We start from the raw sequence: 20,620 nt of genomic DNA, 5'->3' as shown, positions 1-20,620 counted from the left end.
TTTTATTTAATTAAACGCTCAACGTTTCGATTTACAGCTTCTTCAAGATCGTTCCATTAAAACAATTTGGTGTTATAAGGTCGTTTATTTCTAGTATTAACATGTCTTCTATACACCAATATGCACTACAGAAATTAGGTAAAGCAATAGTATTGTTATTATTAAACTAACAAAAGAAACGGCACAGTTATTTTGAACAAAGAACACTACAATGACAACGTAAAATTGGTAATTAGAAACACTACCAAGTTTTGTAAGCTATGGAAATTTTTACTACTTTAAGATAAAACAAACTGGATAAAAGTACTTATAATTACATTAAACTTGTCAGCTACACTTTATGGACTGCCTAAGATTCACAAATCTGATTGCTCCGTTAGACCTATTGTTTCCAATAAAGGTTGTTAATAAAGGTTAATCACATAATATCTCAATCCTTATGTTAGTTTAGATAAAGTTTACTTGTGAACGACCACAACACTCTGCTCTATCCTTTCTTGCACAAATGTGTTCAACAAACAAGGACTTTTTGATGTTGGTTGTTATCAGAAATCGACGTACACAGGACTCTACACACAGAATCACCAGTTCCTGTGTACTTTTACAGCGAGAGTTACTCAGACTAAAATCCGTTTTAAAACTTAACTCTTTCTTGATCAACTTTATAGATTCTACCGTAAATAAAACCGTTCAACAGTTACCTCTCCAAGTCACTGAGCTATTTTGTTCCAAAACTACGAGTAATGATCTCTCCACCACACACAGGCTCACACTGGCGAATTTTGAGAAATGAATTGTATGCCATAATCAATAGAGTGTATCCACAAGTTCACCTGCAATGTGTGTTTAACCACTATTGAGAATCCAAAGATTTTTTCAAGTTTAAATCTCAAATCCAGTTCTCTCAACAGTCACGTGTCACTTATGAATTCTGCTGTTCAACGTATGTGGGCGCTGGTGTCAGCTCGACAATCAGAAGACTAGGAAATCGTTTAAAAGAACACTAATCCTGGACCATGGGCACCCGCAGGAAGGGGCAAGAGGGGACATTTGTCCCCCCTTATATTTCACAAAAAATTGCACGTACTATTATGGTGTAAACTTAACATCGTGATTAAACTAAATATTTTTAGTAATTTTTATTAAAACTGTAAATGCCCCCAGTGGCACAGCGGTATGTCTGCGGACTTACAACACTAGAATCCGTGTTTCGATACCCGTATTGGGCAAAGCACCAATAGCCCATTGTGTAGCTTTGTGCTTAATTACAAACAAACAATAAAACTGTAAATTTGTGTTTGCGTTTAAGCACACATAACATCTATTATTTTAGTCTGTTGACTTACACTGTAAAAGCTGTTCCCCTACATACATGTTTTGCCCCCCTGAAAATATTTCTGTTTGCGCCCATGTCCTAGACTCAAGGACAGCTCAAGCCTTCTTCGAAATAAACTGGGTGAATGCCAAAGTTGAAAACAATACTATGAAGAAGACTCCTCTGATCTTTCAAAACAAACAAAAAAAACGAGATTAAACAATTAGCATTTATTCACATTTTAGTTAAATTATATTAAAGAATCTGTTGGATATAATGGCTAAAACCATTCATAAATGGTGAGAGATTATAAGAGCGAAAGTGCCGAAAATCTAAGAGAAACGTAAATTATCCAGGGTAAACGTACATAACATCAAAGATAACTGTAAGTAACTATCATTAAAATACTTAACATCAAGAGAAATAACTTTACATTACCAAAAGTAAAAATACTTAACATCCAAAAGAGATGTAAATTATCCAAAGAAAAAACACTTAACAACCAAAATAAATTTGGATTTCAAGAAGTAAAAGTACCTAACCTCCAATAGAACTATAGAATAACTAGAGTAAAAGTACTTTACATCCAAGATAATTGTAGATCACTAACATTAAAAGTACCTAACATTGAAGAGAACTGTAGATTATCCAGAGTAAAAGTACATAGCATCCAAGAGAATTATATATTATACAAAGTGAAGGTGTCTAGCATCCAAGAATATGTTAAATTACAAATATTAAATTTAGCTAACATCCAATAGAACTATAGAATAACTAGAGTAAAAGTACTTTACATTCACAAACCGTAGATTATAGAGTAAATATACTTGGCATCCAAATAATTCGTATATTAACCAGATTAAATATCAGCATTATCATTAAATATTACAACGTTTACTCCTAGGATGTTCGTTGGTCAATGTATATTTATGGCTTATTACAACGTTTACTCCTAGGATGTTCGTTGGTCAATGTTTGTTTATGGTTTATATTAAAAGACAGTGAAAAAATAAATCCTCCTCATTTTAAATTGATTTTTTTCCTTTTTTTTATACAAACAATATTTACTTCTCCTATTCATATCTAGTAAATTATCCTTATGTCGCTTCATTAAAACAAAATCCCCCTCAGAAGAGAGACTATCATAGACACAAAGTTCTCTTTGCTGTCAATACAAAGCTTGTCCTGACAAACGATGTTTCTTTTTCAAGATTAAGAACTCACTGTTACAATGGAGAGGGAATCAGACGGGATTATGCAGCTTATTATTAGGGAGCAAAGCCTGTTATATGATAGAATGTATAGCATGTCATTCCTGGACTGTCATATTTTTTACTTTACAGATTCCTTCACTTGGTCTTGTATTTCTGAGCATGTCTGACAGTGATGTTCTACAAGGACTCACGTGTTGGCATTCTTCATCATAATTAGAAGGGTCTGTTACACAGACTTTTACTAAAAATAGTGACTCGGAGAATGCCTTAGGAAACGGACGACTTACTTGCGTACACGAGACTGCCCTTCTTCATTCAACTTGAACGTCTAAAGGTGCCGACAAATATCACGCTTACTTGTTTTTTGCTCATAAATTTCCATTTAATTATTTCTCGCCTCACGGTGACTTAGCGGTAAGGCTGAGGCTTATAACGCTAAAAATCGGGTTTCCATACCACTGGTGGGCAGGGCACAGATAATTCATTGTGTAGTTTTGTGCAACAATAACAAAAAATTATTTCTCGCGTTGGGGACTTCAAAATAACCTGAGAAATACGTAAAGAGAGAAAAGATTCGGGAAGCGCCCAGAGGGTATCAAAGCACAAGGATTCCAAGTTTTCCCAGCACAAGGCCCCCAAGAACATTCTATATCCTGACTGAAGCCCCACTTGATAAATCTATAAATATGAGTACCTTAACAGTATTTGCTATGGTCTCCCTAACGTTTTTCTGAGGCTTACCGAGGGGGTCCGCTGCCCCAATTTGGGAGCTTCTGTTTAAGCAAGCATGGCGTATTATGTATATTCTAGTTCTGATTTTAAGTCTCAATGTATACCTTCTGAGAGGATTCTTCCTTCAATATACTACAAAGTTAGACGCCAAAAGAAACGTATTCTCACAGAATAAGTACATTTTGTCTAATCCATTTTTGAAAGTCAGGAGGGATATGTTGTATGAAATATGTATACTCTGTCTAAATACGGTCTCAAAGTTTAAATTATAGCTTAATATATTTTTTCTTAAATGCAAGTGTATTGACTTGTGTATAAGAGCGTTTTGAACATAACATTATGATTTTGTTTCCATTTTCTATATAATAGTAAACTATTGGCCATATGTTTTTATGATTTTGTTTCCATTTTCTATATAATAGTAAATTATTGGCCATATGTTTTATGATTTTGTTTCCATTTTCTATAGAATAGTAAATTATTGGCCATATGTTTTTATGATTTTGTTTCCATTTTCTATAGAATAGTAAATTATTGGCCATATGTTTTATGATTTTGTTTCCATTTTCTATATAATGGTAAATTATTGGCCATATGTTTTATGATTTTGTTTCCATTTTTTATATAATAGTAAATTATTGGCCATATGTTTTTATGATTTTACTTAAAACTTTTGACCTTTTAATGTTGAGACATTCGAGAAAATCCATTCATGTGAAAGGTTAAAAACATGGACAACGTTGAAGGTGTCTTGAAATGTGGCCTGCTCGTTCTTCCACCATTAACAGAAACTAGCTTGATGTACAGTTCCTAGGCTATTATTGATTGGCCAACACGATCGTCTGACCTTAACCCTTGAAACAGCACGTACAGAGCTTATAATAATCTCACGGCTAACATTTCGTAAGCAGTTCCATCCAATTCACCGCCAGAGTGCCCTGTGACTTGAAGTACCAATTCTAATAGTTTAGTGTGATTGGAGTTTTCCCAGTGCGTATTCTAAAACAAATTTAGAACTTTATTTACCATGATTTTTTTTCATCTTAGGTCACTTTCGTCATACTTGTAAGTGTATAAAATGGAACATCCTGTAGTTTTATGTCTTTTGTACTGTTCCTTGATGCAGGAAGTAGCTATGATACCCTAAATGTAAAACTTTGGGTTCTGAGTGATGTAATGTCCTTATAATCTCTGCCTGTAATCTCACATAATATTTCGAAAACAAATTGTCAAGCTAATATTAAATTTGATCTATGAGATAGTTAGTCGGTTCTTGCATTGGTTATATTACTACTTGCTCATTACCCAGCATTCATTCACTCAAAATGGGATCATATTCAACCCTATCGCTAATTTTCCTGGAGGACGTCAGTAGATAGAAGCTTGAAAATAAACCAAACAAGAAGTGGTTCATCCACTAACTCCACTTTATTTGTGTCTAAAGTTAATAACAACAATAATAAAACAACAAAGCAGCGGGCCTCCACCTGTCTGAGACTGAAGATAGAAACCAGAAGAATAAATCAAGGAAAAGTTATTCATACACTAACTCCACTTTATTTGTGTCTAAAGTTAATAACAACAATAATAAAATAACAAAGCAGTGGGCCTCCACCTGTCTGAGACTGAAGATAGAAACCAGAAGAATAAATCAAGGAAAGTGGTTCATCCACTAACTCCACTTTGTCTGAGTCTAAAGTTAATAACAACAATAATAAAACAACAAAGCAGTGGGCCTCCACCTGTCTGAGACTGAAGATAGAAACCAGAAGAATAAATCTAGGAAAAGTTGTTCATACACTAACTTTACTTTATTTGTGTCTAAAGTTAATAACAACAATAATAAAACAACAAAGCAGTGGGCCTCCACCTGTCTGAGACTGAAGATAGAAACCAGAAGAATAAATCTACGAAAAGTTGTTCATACACTAACTCCACTTTATTTGTGTCTAAAGTTAATAACAACAATAATAAAACAACAAAGCAGTGGGTCTCCACCTGTCTGAGACTGAAGATAGATTGCTTGTTTGTTTGTAATTAAGCACAAAGCTACAAAATTGGCTATCTGTGCTCTGCCCACCACGGGTATCGAAACCCAGATTCTAGCGTTATAAGTCCGCAGAAATACTGCTGTGCCACTGGGGGCGACTGAAGATAGAAACCAGAAGAACAAATCAAGGAAAGTTGTTCATACACTACCTCCACTTTGTCTGAGTCTAAAGTAAATAACACCAATAATAAAACAACAAAGCAGCGGTCCTCCACACGTCTGAGACTAAAGATAGATACCAGAAGAATAAATCAAGGAAAGTGGTTCATCCACTAACTCCACTTTGTCTGAGTCTAAAGTTATCACAAAGAGAATATAAGAATTAAAACCTTACAGCTCCAGCACATTTTGCCGAGCCAAAAGCAAGCACTCAAAAGAATTAAAGAGCTAAAACCCCAAACTTCTGTTTTAATTAAAATACAAGACTAGGAAGAATAAAGTAATTAAATAGCTGTAACCCTACATTGTTTTTATGTCAAAGTCGGAAATAGCGCCAAAAATTAAATAATTAACCAGCAGTGGCTTTACACATTTTCTCTTCGAGATGGAAGACAGACTCGGAAGAATTAACGAACTAGAAAAATTGAGTTTCAAACATTTTTCTGTTCGAGTCAAAAGGTATACTCGAAAAAAATAGAACAATTAACCAACAAAATTCTCGTATTTTTCTGTTAGACTTAGAATACAGAACTCGGAAAAATAAAAATAAAAGTCTATAACACTGAAATCATTGTTTAGTGTATCTTCAATTGCAACCACATAAAAATTATTCTGTATATACTTTGTTATCATTACCATATCTTTTTGCGAATAGTGTAGCTACATGCAAGTTCGGTCGGTTTTACCAGAGTAAACTCAGGTGAGGTTGGTGACTCTTGATAATTCGTAGTAGTAAATACATCGGGAAACAATATAGATGAAACTTAAATTTGTATTTTAAAAAAGTGAAAATTTTTTCTTATTATAAATATGAAACTTTGAAAGAATTTAATTTTCCTCTTCAGGAAAATCAAAGACAACTCGTGTTTTAATTATAAAATACAACCAATTACAAGTCAGACTGCTTTGCAAAAAAATAGGACTCGCTTCGATTCGAATTCCTTATTACAAAGCAGAGATGAAAACACTGCGTTATCGGTCATTATATTTAATAAACGTTGTTTCTCAGCTATTACTTCATTTTAACACATATGTTTAACAGTCAGTAAAAAATAAACAATTTATAGTTTCTTTTACATCCTTATGTAAGCCTAATTATTATAATTGTAGATATGATTCTTGTGTTAAAATAAGCTTCGGATTTTGAAGGGTTTTTTATTACTATATGGAAAGTACGTTTTCGTGACACTTTTAATCAGCTTTTTACTGAGCACGCAAGTCACTAAAACTTTTCTTAAAACTGATCTATTTTCAGAGTTCCAAAAGTTTTTATTACAGTTTGCAGCAATACAAACAAGAATAATGTTATCTAGAGTAAAATATCATATGACTACGCTGGAGAATTATCTGATTACCCACTTTTAAAATTAGAATAAATTTATCTGCCGTCATTTTTTGGACATATCTATAACTATTTATGACAATATATGGCTCAACTTTATTGTCTCGTAACTGCCACGTGGCTATTTCACTCCTATGGACACTCGATTACACATGCGTAAAAGTACTTGTATTTCCAAATATTCAGTGTTAACGTACTTACTTATAAAATGATAGAAAAGAGATGAAGAAAAACAAAGCACTGAGAAGCTCTGCTCTTCCGACAATGCTTGATACCTGAAGAAAAGAATAAATGTTGACATATTTAGGTCTGAGAAATAATCGTATTCACAATACAAAGTGTGGGTATCTAAAACAATAACGTTAGTTTTACTTCATAATTGAAATATCAATAGACAGTATGTAGATAAATGAGACTGAAAACTCATATAAATAATAATAATCTGATTAAATTATTTAACAAAAATAACATAACATAATTTTTATAATTCAAATTGACGCACGAGTTAGAATTGCTTTACAGCTTACATTCCAAAATTATTGTACTAATGAAACAACCATAACCTGCAAATATCAATTATTCAATTGCATTCGTCGTACAAAATAAAAAGACTCAAAGACTCACCAAGACACAAGTGTCAGGATGCTTTTCATACTATACTACGTGAAAATCTTTGATAGTGAATTTACTAATGAGAAACGAAATCTGTTCAAGTCATAAATGTCATTGAGTTTTATCTAATAAAATGTGGGATCACGCAGAAGTAATTGTTTCGAAAAGTTTTGTAATTAAAAATGTAGTAGGTTAAGGAAACTAGAATCCATCAGGTATACTTTAGAGTGCCAAATGCGCTCACTGAACTAGTTGAAAGATATCATTTTAAAAGGTAAAGCCTCCTTGAGCACATACACCTTCAACCATACTATTCTTAAATCATGCATAAAGAGCCTTTGTATTAGATACATTGATTACACAATGATAAAATAAAAAAAGTATAAAAAATACTTCGAAAATGTAGAACAACTGTATACAAACCTAATGGTATTTCTCTTCATCGGTTTTAGATTGATTGTCTTAAAACACGCACATTGTAAATTTCTCGCAGGAAATTGGCAGCAAATAATCGAATTCTAGAAAGGTTGATTGTCAACTATAGAGATTAACTCGTCGTCGTACAAATCACGTGACCGTTTAAATGTACTTAAGCTGCACCTTTAGACTCTGTCTTTATCGATCATAATTAACCCCCTTCTAAATTATTTTCATGCTGAATGCATTCATGCTATATATATAAACCCTCTTCTAATAATAAAATATACCGCAATTGAAAAGAAAAGAAACCATGTTTTAAAAATTAAATAATATATATATGTGATAGCTTTAAATTATCATTGATTATGTTTTGTACTAAGCCTTTTTAGGTTTTGACTTCAATGATATCAGTGAAAAAAGAACATATTGTTTGCTTTTAGATACATTGAGAAATACTGTTTATTTTTTAAACAAAATATTCAAAAAATTAACTGATACAGAAATACGCCACCTGTAGGCCAATTACTGTAACTGGATCAGTGAGTGATAGATTACTGAAGATGCACACAATATGTGCAACAGTATGATTAAAACCTGTTCGTAGGTTTATTCAGTTTCCTGTTTCTCTACGATGATGAACCTATTATAGGGCTAGAACTCCGTATAACTTGGGCAGCTGAAAAAACGAAAAATAACCGTTCTGCTCCTTTAATAAGAAAATTACAACAAAAAAAAACATTTTCTTATTTATGCGTTCAAGTTTGTTTGTTTGTTTTTTATAACAAATCCCAAATACTTACTGTTTCTAAATTCTTATATCTGAGAAAAATTAACATTAGACATATATATTTAGATGTTAGTCAATAACACACTATTAAACATGTTTAGATATCAACTTTTTTTGTGTAAGTAGTGTTCTCTGGTTGGCAAACGTTACGCTTACGGACTTCGATTCCCGGAGATGGATAGGGTACAGATAGCCCATTGTGTAAGTTTGTGGTTAAAACAACAACGAAAGCTTGTGTATTTATTACATATAGTGCTATATATATGCTTAGATCAATTATCGTCTCAGCCCTTTAAAGTAACTAGTAATATGTAGCAACAAAGTTCGTTAAACTCTAGCTTTCAAACAGATGGACAGACCTTTTTAAGGGATTAGAAAGTATTAAAAAAATATAATGTCACTAAATGTATTCTTAAACGATGTAGGTTTATATACTGTTATTAAGCTATGTTAGCATTATTTAATTTCTTCACATTGTTAGCTAACAACAAATATATTCTTGTTTGAAAATTAATAGTTACAGCTTTTACAGAAAACCCATCTTTACTGTTAAAACCTGTGTACTTGTAAATGCTCCCACCGGTGATCGAAACGTCGTATCTGTTTTAAAAAATATTCTTCCTTACTGTAAAAGCTGTAACTTGTAATTTAAAAATCCTTATAATCAGTAAGTAAACAAAAAGCGAAACTATTAATATTCTTGTTTGTTGTTTGAGGGACATTATATTATTAACAATATTTTTTACAAATATTTCTTTAGTGGCCTATAGAATTTACCATTGCGTTGTATGCCCAGCCAGCCTGATAACCTCTAATATAGAAATACCATTAGGCATTCTTACCAGAAAATTATTTAGGACATTAAATCATTTTTATTTTATTTTAAGAGTCTTATTTTAATGCAGTATTACTCAAACATCCGATCTACAGATCACGTTTCATAAAGTATTATATACCATACTAATATTAATGTCGATCGCTATACATTCTTGTCATTTACTTCACCAGTTACCAAAAACAAATTAACAAAATAAAAAAATTATAAATGAATTATAATGCTCATTAATATGATTATTTTTATTGGCGTCTTGGAATAATCATAGACCATATAAAACAAATCCTAAAGTATTATTATTAGCACTATTGAAATCAGTTGGATCAACTTAGATCTTGTCTTCTGATCCGAAGTTATTTACTACATCATCATTTTATACGATATATATTCTATAAGATCTTCACATATTTATTAGGTCGACATTTTGTATAACACAATCAAGAACGAAGTATGCCATGTTTTCTACCATATTATTATTACACACCTTATTCAGGAAAGGCTTAGATAGGTTGATTCACAATTCATAAAGCTACATTTCCCACGGCGTTATGAGACAATATGTATATGTCTAGATTGTTCTGTACTATGTCATCATATGAAAAGTATCGTTTGTACTCAACAACCATACAGCCTAGTAGGTGACATATAACGCATTTAAATATTCATATACTAGCGAAAGTACCCAGCTTCTCTCGGGTTATTAGGTTGATCTACTCTAGATGACTATGTCAGTGTGTGTATTCTGAACCCATTTTAGCATTAAAGTATAACCTATATACTTTTGTTGCTAAGCAATATGACATAAAAGCCATTGTTGGAATGCATTGTTACCAAAACGCACTGGCTTTTCGATATATTAGAAGTTGTTATATGAAGAACCACTTATTTTGTATGTGATTCTTTGCTAGCTTGCGTCAATAAAAAGATGCTCATGCGCACACGCACGCATGTGCGTGCCTGTCTGTCTGTGATATATATTTGTAATATAAGGAATCACTTCTTTTCTACGTAGTTTCTCGCTACCTTGCCTCATTAAAAAGATGCGCACACACGTGGATAAGATAAGTAATAGCCAGGTGCAGTCCCTCAAAGTCCACTTAGTAGAGAGTGCAAAATTTCACATTTCTAGGTTCTTTCTTTTTGGAGCTATGGTGTTCACACTTCTTTTCTATGTATTTTTTCGCTAGCTTGTTTCATAAAAAAATTCACACGCGCATGCGCGCACCCACGTGGATAAGTAATAATACCCACGTGCATACCTTGAGTGTCCACTTAGTATGGGTGAAAAAATTCAGGTTCCTAGGCTTTTTCGTTTTGGAGTTATAGCTGTCACCCACACACACACACACACAGGGAGAAGTATAGACACGCCCTTTTATTACTGTAGATTATACAAGATAAAGTTTTTGCAACATTTTCACATGCTGTTATGGTATATTCTTAAAAAGCTTTTATATACTATTCCCAATGTTATTATGATATATTCCTACAATATTTTCATACACAACATGGGTTATATTATTTCTTGTTCACACACTATGGTAGAATATTCCAGCAACATTTCCACAAACAATATGGTGTATATTATTAGATGTTAACTCACTATGACAAAATATTTCCACAGCATTTTCATACATTTTGACATTATAGTCCTCACAACGTTTCAAGATTATGTAAGGTGTGTTACCTAAATTATTAAGAGCAATTGTGTTTTATTTTCTGTACTACATTATTACGTCCTGTGGACAATACATTCCTTAAATTTATATTATACTAAGTATGTTCTATTCTCTGCTATATCATTACACACTATGTACGGTGTGTTGTAAACTACATACTAACACACTATGGATGGTATGGTCTCTCTACCACATTATATTAGAAATGTTCTATATAACACGTTATATAAACTGCACGCTGTCAATAAAATTACCACGTGTCGTGTCTAATACATATTTTCTATATCATAAGACACTGTGTATGATATGTTTTCTACTATAAATTTTCACACTATGCATTCTACATGTCTTGAAAATATGTTTTCCTCTTCAATATCACATAATTCAAACAGATTTGTTATGTACCATTGCAGCACAATATATGGCCACTGTTCTATAACAGAAAAACACACTGTTTACATGTTATATACTAAGTGTAGTACACACTACAGTGCATTATTTTTGCATTAGTTTCAGTGTTCCCTACGACAGTATCATAAACACTATTTGTAGTATGTACTCTACTTCACTATATCATATTTTTAAGGAAATGTATTGTAAAACGCCAGCATACAATTTATATAATATGTATGCTATAATTGTATATACAGTATGTGCTCTGCTATATCATAACACATATCTTAAAAGTGTATTTTATATTACATAATGTGCATATAATCTCTACTCATTACACAACACATGAAGAAACGTTTTATACTAAATTATCTTATACTATGCATGGTCACATCTCTAGTTCATTAACGCACATTACCTAAACTCTATTTTCTACTTAATTATCTCACAATTCTTCAGAGACATTAGAGGTAATCTCTTTCTGGTCTCAAGGTTTGCAATCGTACCTATTACATTTGAATGTGAAAGAACATGGAAAAGAATGACCCATATAAAGAATGGGGGTTGTTTACAGCTCAGCCCATAATAACAAGTTGCTCAAAATTATTAGTTCGAAATGACTCAGTCTATGAAAACAGACCCACTCTGATCTTTTCTCCAGCAGGTACCTTATGGAAGTGTGAATAAATACTGTATTATCGCACTCAAGAGGACACTATAAGAATTATCATCACCAAGATTAAAATCATAAAGAGGGTTATGATACACTTTCTATATTAATTGGTAGAGTTTATGTTTGGGAATGATATTCTCACCACTAGAGTTTCAACCTTTGAAGCTTTACAGACTCAAGGGTTAATTAAAGACCTTATGTTTTATCACTTTATTGATTTCTGCCTTGTTAAGTGTAAGAAGAAATACCGAACAGCTCTAAAGACGAAATCATCTGTTACATTTTTTGTCTTATCCAGATTTTTTTGTTTACTTTTGTATGCATGGTAGAGGCTAAACCTCTTGATTTATTATGGTTAAAATTTAATCAGGAAGAACAGACAGAGTTAAGGTGTTGTTTGGTTTAATGTGTTTCGAATATTCGCGTATTCTGTATCTAATTTTTAACTGATGGACTAGAGAGAAGACAGTAACTTAACAGCCAACTTTTGGACTACTCTAATAGAATAGTTAGATTTGACCGTCACTTTTATAACGCATCCACGGCTAAAAAGTGTGAGGCACAATTTTTATTTTTAGCAACAAAGGGACACGAACTTTTAACCCTCGGTCCAGCACGCTAGCCTCTAGGCTAAGCCCGGCCCAAAGAATATCGGTATTATAAGTTATGATGTTAGAAAAACACGTAGGTTCAAGAAGTCTTGATAGAAATGATTAAAAACCCTATAACCCGAGCGCTTTCGAAAGATGGACCTTTCTTATTCAGGGGCAAACTGGGAATGGGTATTATAAGTTAGTGTTTTGTGACTCTATGTCTTCGAATTTATTAGTGATACTTGTACAAATTTAATTAGTTTTTAAAATCCAATGTTTCGTTCATGAGCGTGGAGAAAACCCTTTTTTTTCTTCTGAAATTAAGACATCTTTGACAAAATAATTGAACGACGAATAAGTAGATAATATCTCAAGCGAGAGAAAAGTTTCATAAAACAAGAATCACTCTGTAACAAAATTAATGCTGAAAGTGTCCAATAACAACAATTAGTATTTCGTTTTATTATCATAGACGCTGTCGAATGATACGTTTGTGTAATTAGGTATGAATATTTTATATAACTTCTGGAATATATTTCTTGTGTACAAAGGATATAGGGGTTTATATACAATCAACTTGTTCTATACAAAGTACACGGACTCTAGATAGGTGTTATTACGCTTTTAACAACAGACATTAAGTTGGCTCTCAAAAGACTTGAGGTTAGAAACCATTTTGCTTTGCTACAGATGAGTGATTTTTCGCTCATAAAAATACTTAAGCATCTTTATTTTACGTTTCGATTTTATGCTATGTGTCAAAATAAAATTTAGTAATGCATTTTAGCAAGTTCTTGTATGAAACAGTTTTACATGAATTATTTAGAATTTTATTCTAAATCATCCTGATGAAGTATACACAAAATTACTGTAAAACGTTTTGTCTCCTTAAGATATATTATGTAATAATTAGTTCCATTATTGTGTTTAACAAAGCATTCCATATGTAATAATTAGTTTCATTATTGTGTTTAACAAAGCATTCCATATGTAATAATTAGTTTCATTATTGTGTTTAACAAAGCATTCCATATAAAATAATTAGTTTCATTATTGTGTTTAACAAAGCATTCCATATGTAATAATTAGTTTCATTATTGTGTTTAACAAAGCATTCCATATGAAATAATTAGTTTCATTTTATTTAAAAATATGCATTATTTTGTTTATCAAAGCATTTTATATGACATAACGTATTCCACTTTATATGAAAATGCGAATTATTGTGATTAACAAAGTATTTTATATGACATAAATAATTTCACCTTGTATAAAATGTCATCATTTTGCGTAACAGTCTTTTATATGACATAATTAGTTTCATTTTACATGAAAATATACATTATTGTGTTTAACAAGGTATTTTATATGGCATAATTAGTTTCAATTTATATTTGTATATTTAATAAGATTCTTTATATGATATAATTAGTTTCACTTTAACTAAAATGTGAATTAATTGTAGAACTACAGATGAGAATATATCATTTAAAATTAAATATTTTTACCACTAGTCATTTTTTCGTGTTTGTTTAGTTTGTTTAGCGATATGTGTATGTAAACTTCTTTATAAGAAATGAACTTGGTACACATTGATTGTATGTTTAGAAATATTTTAAAATGATTATTCATTAATAAAGTTTAGACAACTTTCTAGTGTGTTCTGTCATCCTTCTTAACGCGTAGTAGTTTGATGATAAAGAAAATACGAGATAAGAATGAACACAGTATATAATACCAATATAAAGGGTTCCAGGAATTCCTTTCTTTAAAGAATTTAAACTAAGACTACCTATTGTGCTTTTATACGTTACTGCGCATGAATAATACTTTCCATCATTTGTATATCCATTCAGACACGCTGCATTTTACATATAATACCAGATAATATAGAAATAAAAAAAAACTCATTTAGAAGGGTCCAAATATATTTCTACCATCAGACTAAATTGAAATTTCTTTTAAAGACAGGTAGGTGATCTTTAAAAGCATCAATCTTCAATAACAATGAGAAACTCAGCCTCAAACAGAGCGATAGCAAAGCATGAAATGGTATTCGACGAGAGAAACTAGATATGTTGTATAATTTGTAAAGCTTTTCGTAGACTTAGGGAGATTTGTATCTTTCACATGTTATGTATACGAGCAAAAAAAGAGTCGGATGACTATTCATATTTACTGGTTTTAGAGAATGTGAAAATGCGTTGTAAGGCAGATAGTGTTTTTTTTTTATCTGTGTTAGTACTGCGTGTTTAGGTAAAATAATTTTAACAAGTTGAGAAGAGCCTGTTGAATACACAAACCATATAAAGTAATAAAAAATATCTTCCTAACTATGTTTAATTGTTGCTTTCAACTTAAAAATTATCTTATGTTTGTTTCTTTTGTGTCTAGAACAATCTTATTGTAAAACACAAATATGTTTTATAATTTAACACCCTTATAATACAGAAGGAGCTAATATTTTACAAAGTAATACAGGTTTCGATATTGTAACGTTGCTCTAAGGACGTTTCAAGATGATTTACAATTTTGTGAATTTAAGGCAATCAGCATGTTATCCTGTGTGTAGACCGAGTTAAGAAAACATTAGTTAAAAAAAACTGTAACTACATGATTGATAAACTAAATTATATAATAATAAAAAATTTGAGAAACGAAATACATAACAACTATTACATTGAAATGTTTACTATATAAACAGTAAATAGAACAAAATCTGTACGTGTTCATTTATTTAAATAAGTGTGCGTATAAAACATGTGCTTAACCACCTGTATAAATACTGTGATGTGTTTGCTGTTAAAATATCACGAGCTAGTTACACAAAGAAATAGTTCAGCACATTTTATCTTATACATCTTATATGAATTTTCAAGAGGTACCCGTTTCTTGTTAAAAAATATTGATTTACTGTGCTATGCTTCCAAATTCAACCAGATAAAACCTGTACTAATTGTAAGAAGTATTAAGTTCTTCAATAAATAAGTAAGCATAAACTACTAATCAAAATCCACGCAAGCAAACATTAATTATTTATCTGGATACTAGAATCTACCACAGTATTTAAACATTTAAGTCTTTGTAACTAGAAAGTTTTGAATAGGACGTCCTGACATGCAACGTAAGCATGAACCTCTACAATTTTTTTATTTTTTTCTCTGCACATAGTTGAACTTCTGTGATTTTTGTATAGCCTGACAACCTTTTATTGATTGACTTTTTTTTCTTTTAGCTAAACCCATCTCCATGATGAGTCACGAAATAAACCAATTAAAGATATAAAGGAGAGTGAAGTAATGAAGAGTGGAGTTGATCCAACTTCTGCTGCTTTTCAGTTCCTTAACAAAAGCTTACATTATGTTAACTTTGCAGATTTTTGTTTAACTTCATAAAGGCATTGTACCTACGTAAACAGTTATCTGTTTTTAAATTTACTTAACTCCATTTTTTGTAATTTATGAGTTAAATTAACAACACTATCCTTATTTATATTCAGTTAATAAAGCATTTTCGTAGAAAAAACAAAGAGTGGTCGTATTAAAAAGAAACCATTTTCTTAAGTTTAACTTAAGTTTAAGCGCACTGATAAAATACATTCTTGAACTTCCGAACATGGTTAAATATCTTCACTTGAAAGCTATAAATATAAAACACTTTATTTACATAAAAATCAACTCGGGAATACAAATGACGTAATTTAATAAAAACGGTTGTACTTTATCTCAGCTAGAATATAGAAAACTTAAAACTATTCCTTAACTGTTTGAGCTGTGGATATATATATATTTGCTACCTGATTTTTAGTGCCTTTATATTTTAACAGATTTGTCTCTGGTACCGCTAACAAAAAGAAATATCTGGTATAAATATACATATATTGAACATATATATATATATTTCTTGTTTATCCCTCTACAAATTTGTTGTTGTGTTGTATATTCTACAGAATAAAGCAGTTAATATTTTGTATATTGTATAAAATTGAGTACTGTATATACTTACTTATAAATATATATTTGTTCCTTGTTCGTCACTATAACAAATTATCATAGTTCTACATATTGCATAGGACAATCTTGTGCACGCGTTGAGCGTTTGTGTCTATTTTATTTGTTCGTTTTGAATTTAAGCACCTCTTTTTCTTTTACTCATATATGAAATAGAAAGAACTACAGGACTTTGGAACATCTGATATCAATTTTATGTCTAATTTATAGCCCTGATTTCTTTCTTCCTTAATCAGTTCTTGAAAAATACAAACTTTATTGTTCATTTATTTTCTAAGGTATTTTAAGAAAGAAAGAAAGGAGTTTCATTTCCTATGGTTGGCTTACATACATTTGTCGACTGTAAGATGGGTAAGATGGTATGGTTGGCTTACATTGACTCATCTTACATTCGACAAATGTATGTCAATGTAAGCCAACCATACCATCTTATAGTCGACAACTGTACATTAATGTTGTTTAGCATAAGAGAAATCAGACAAAATTTTGCAGAATAGTTTTCATTAAGTAGGACGAATTTCCTCCATCGTTCTGTGATATTCGTCATAAAGTTCAATAAATATTCAGGTGTCATCAGACAGTATGGAACCTAATATTATCATGCTTCAGTATAGCTACTTAGTAGCAGACGGATACTGACCGATTCATCGGCCGTAATTTACTTTTAACCTGAATGAAAAAAATAATCCTTATCTTTCTGAAACCTCTTTGAATAATAAAAATCATTGAAGTTTCAGCGTATATTATCTGCTGTATTTTCGTTAGGTGATCTAAGTTTACCAATATGTAATACAGCTGGATAGAAATACAGATATTTTTAGGTTTATTCGTACGATAAGTAAGAGGGGTAAAATATTTTCACTGAAATTACAACCACAACAGTTCAAAACTCTTAGCGTTTTTTTTTTCAACTACATTACATGTTCAACTACTGTTAAACCCCAGGGGTTGTGGTTATCTTACCGCCTCAGTGTGGACGGGATGGGCAGCAAACAAAAGCCCCACAACTGCTGAGCTCTCGGTGTTCCATCGGAGGACGGTTCGACACGTGTAGGTGAGAAGACAAACCACCAACCCGTGGAGAATCACGTTCACGAGATGAAAACCTTCCACTGTCGGTCCACCCAAAACCATGTTCCACCTGTCATGAAAACAAGATGAAGCTTTCAAGCTGGATGGTTATATATGGTTCTTGTTTTTTGGAACAGCTGAAGAAAAAAATTTGAGAAGTCATGCGGAAAAAATATGTTGTATAATATCTCTCCATTCTTAAAAACTAGAAAGTAGAAGAGATTAATAAAACTATCAGCTTCTTCGAAACTCAAACATGTTTTAAACTAGGATACGTAAAAAAGAAGTCTACTCTGTAAAGAACTAAATAATTAGTCAATACATATAATATATTACAAAGATATAACTAAAGAATTAAAAACACTTTACTTGTCACAAAAGAATGAATTCAAATACTTAATTTATCAAATGAAAGGAACATAAACACATAATATACAAGAATAAAAGTTTTAAAAAAAGTACTATTCCGTATTCAAAAAACAAAATCTTGAAATTGAGTAAGATCGACATTTCGTATTTTTCAAAATATACGTAGCTTTACCATCTCACGGATGAGGTATATCTTAATCAAAATTCTAATCAGTGTAAAAATAGGTGAAGATATAATTTGGCTAGTTAGATGTAAAACACCTTTAAGAACTGCACAAAGTTCGACATGGGTTACAAATAGCATAAGTTAAGACTAAATAAAGCATCTAGTGCACGTAAATATAGTTCAATATCGCATCTATCCTCATAGAACATCACAGCTGAGACTCATGCTCTATGTATGATAAAGATAAGAAAATGATGCTCTTAACTTTAAATGTTTATTGTTATTACAAGGTCTATAGAAGCAATGGAACTCCACCAAAACAAACATAATTACATACTATACACAAAAATAGAAAACATATTCTATGACAACGTCTGTATTTGTAATTATAATATATATTTATGTATAATAATGATATATACGTTTACAGGAATTCATATCTGAATCTCTACTGTGGCATCGCTGAGTCCTCAAATAATTTCCTTCTGTTGTTGTTGTTTTTTCCTGAAAAGTTTTATTTTTTGCTATTTCTGTTACCCGTCGGGATATGTGAGTATTTTCAAATAGATTTCATGTGTTTACGATACTTTTAAAGTCATGTAATTCCTACAATTCTCTAAATTTATTGAGTACTTCAGGATTTTTCGAAGATTTAATCAGTCTATTGAAGAATCGATTGAGTCGTTTTGGAGCTGAAGAACTCAGTTTCCAGCTTGTAACGGGAACGAAAAGGTTCAACCCTCAGGTTTAAGATCCATTCTGAGGTTTAAACGTTAAAGTTAAGAAAAACTGAAGCTAATAACAGAAAACCTAGAACAACAGCGAATTTCACAATCCTTAAAAATGTAATTTCTAAATTTAGTTGATACTTTGTTTTTGTTTCAGACCAAAGCAGTATTGGGCTATCTGTTGTGTCAACCGCGGGGAATCGAACACCAGATTTTAGCTTTGTAAGTCCGTAAAGCTACCGCTGTCCCACCGAGGGGGCAGTCATTTTGGCAATTTAAGCCTAGATAGGAAAGCTCAGAACACTAATCTTTATCAACAACTGCTAGCCACCTGTGTGAGGCTATATTTTAACAGTGAGTAAACGTAAAATAAGACTGCTAGTTATATTTTGGGCTTGTTTCAATAAATATTCAAACAATTGAAAGACAAGCTGTGTGATATTTCATAATTCTAGCCTATTATGGTGGTATTTAAACCAATTTATTGTGAAATAACAACTTGTGATCCTGCATTCTTTGTTTGTGCATATTTATTAATCTATCACACAATCTAATTAGCTCATACGTCATGTAAGTGTACAGTACAATACTCTGGTTAGCAGCAACACACAATTTCAATATTTTAAGAGAAATACACTTGAATAAGAAATTAACCGTAGGGCGTTCGAACGAGTAAATCACAATTAAATCCAATATTCCGACTTTAGTATATTTCTTAAAATATTATTTTATTTTCAGGAATTTATTCATTTCGAATTAAATGGAGCACATTTTAAAATGTATAGTTAAAATATAGGCACTACTTTCATATAGCTGTTTAATATCTGTTTACGTGCCTCCTCCAAACCACACGCCACCTGGTGTAAAATCCTTAAGCCTCGTTCATTGCCACTTTGCATGCTCAAGTGACGACAATATTAATTATACATCTCTTTAATAATGATACACACATACATTAGGTTTCACAAATGGATATATGATTGATAAATTTATCATATTTTATAAATGTCATAACTGACATATTAACTGAAACATTTGTAGACATGAAAGCTTTATACAAAACCATCTTCATATCTTTGACGCAATTGTAATTTAGATTAAATAAAAAAAGACTATAAAAAGCTCTTTTTTTTTTTTCTCTGAAAGCTCATTCTTACCTTGTCTTCTATGATTCATCATACTATTTGTGAGCACGGTGGGGACTGGAATACGTTTTCCTTATCATTCCTGGAAACCTGTCTTTAACAACTTAGCACATTATTCATTTTTTTTGTATTCCCTTTACTGTTACATTAGCATCAACTCTCTTTTCTGTTAGGTAATATCTGATAAGTTCTAGAGTGAATGAAGTATATGAATGTTAGGTAATATCTGATAAGTTATACAGTGAATGAAGTATATGAATGTTAGGTAATATCTGATAAGTTATAGAGTGAATGAAGTATATGAACGTTAAGTAATATCTGATAATT

The 20,620-nt window shown here is 31.5% G+C and overlaps 1 protein-coding gene across 2 annotated transcripts in view; it reads right to left on the bottom strand.

The window, feature by feature from the left end:
• The window catches only part of LOC106457424 (transmembrane and TPR repeat-containing protein 1-like), a 67,638-nt gene that overhangs the window by 35,995 nt on the left and 11,023 nt on the right, over positions 1-20,620 (bottom strand). For both annotated transcript variants that reach the window (XM_022383352.1, XM_022383351.1), the window contains exons 2-3: positions 17,778-17,955; positions 7,014-7,087 (exon numbers count right to left, since the gene is read on the bottom strand). In XM_022383352.1, coding sequence (XP_022239060.1) covers positions 7,014-7,087; positions 17,778-17,955 — 252 coding nt within the window. The remainder of the gene's footprint in view (positions 1-7,013; positions 7,088-17,777; positions 17,956-20,620) is intronic.

Source organism: Limulus polyphemus, unplaced genomic scaffold (assembly GCF_000517525.1).
Source record: "Limulus polyphemus unplaced genomic scaffold, Limulus_polyphemus-2.1.2 Scaffold329, whole genome shotgun sequence".
Classification (NCBI taxonomy): Eukaryota; Metazoa; Arthropoda; class Merostomata; order Xiphosura; family Limulidae; genus Limulus; species Limulus polyphemus.
This window is presented reverse-complemented; position numbering and strand designations above follow the sequence as displayed.